At 51.9% G+C, this 239-nt stretch overlaps 1 protein-coding gene across 1 annotated transcript; it reads left to right on the top strand.

Moving 5' to 3' along the window:
• Positions 1-3: 3 nt before the first annotated feature.
• On the top strand, positions 4-232 carry LOC117152518 (putative protein TPRXL; the record flags this gene model as incomplete). Its single annotated transcript, XM_033324628.1, has 1 exon — positions 4-232. A coding segment is annotated over one exon (229 nt), but the record flags the coding sequence as incomplete, so codon positions are not given.
• Between the last annotated feature and the right edge of the window lie 7 nt (positions 233-239).

Below are 239 nucleotides of genomic sequence, written 5' to 3'. Positions count from 1 at the left end.
AGTAGCACTACGCAGGACTCCAGCTCAAGCAGCACAGAAGGTCCAAGTCCTACTAGTACAAGGGAATCATCTTCCAGCAGCACAGAACAACCTGCCATTAGCACTACCCAAGAATCCAGCTCAAGCAGCACAGTAGGTCCAGCTAATAGTACTACCCAAGAATCTACCTCAAGCGATACAGGAGCTCCAGCCAGTAGCACTACCCAAGAATCCAGCTCAGGCCCCACAGGAGGTCCAAG

This window comes from Bombus impatiens, unplaced genomic scaffold (genome assembly GCF_000188095.3).
Source record: "Bombus impatiens unplaced genomic scaffold, BIMP_2.2 scf_4542, whole genome shotgun sequence".
In the NCBI taxonomy this organism is placed as follows: domain Eukaryota; kingdom Metazoa; phylum Arthropoda; class Insecta; order Hymenoptera; family Apidae; genus Bombus; species Bombus impatiens.
The sequence above is the reverse complement of the archived record's forward strand: the minus strand, read 5'-3'. Positions and strand labels throughout refer to the sequence as shown.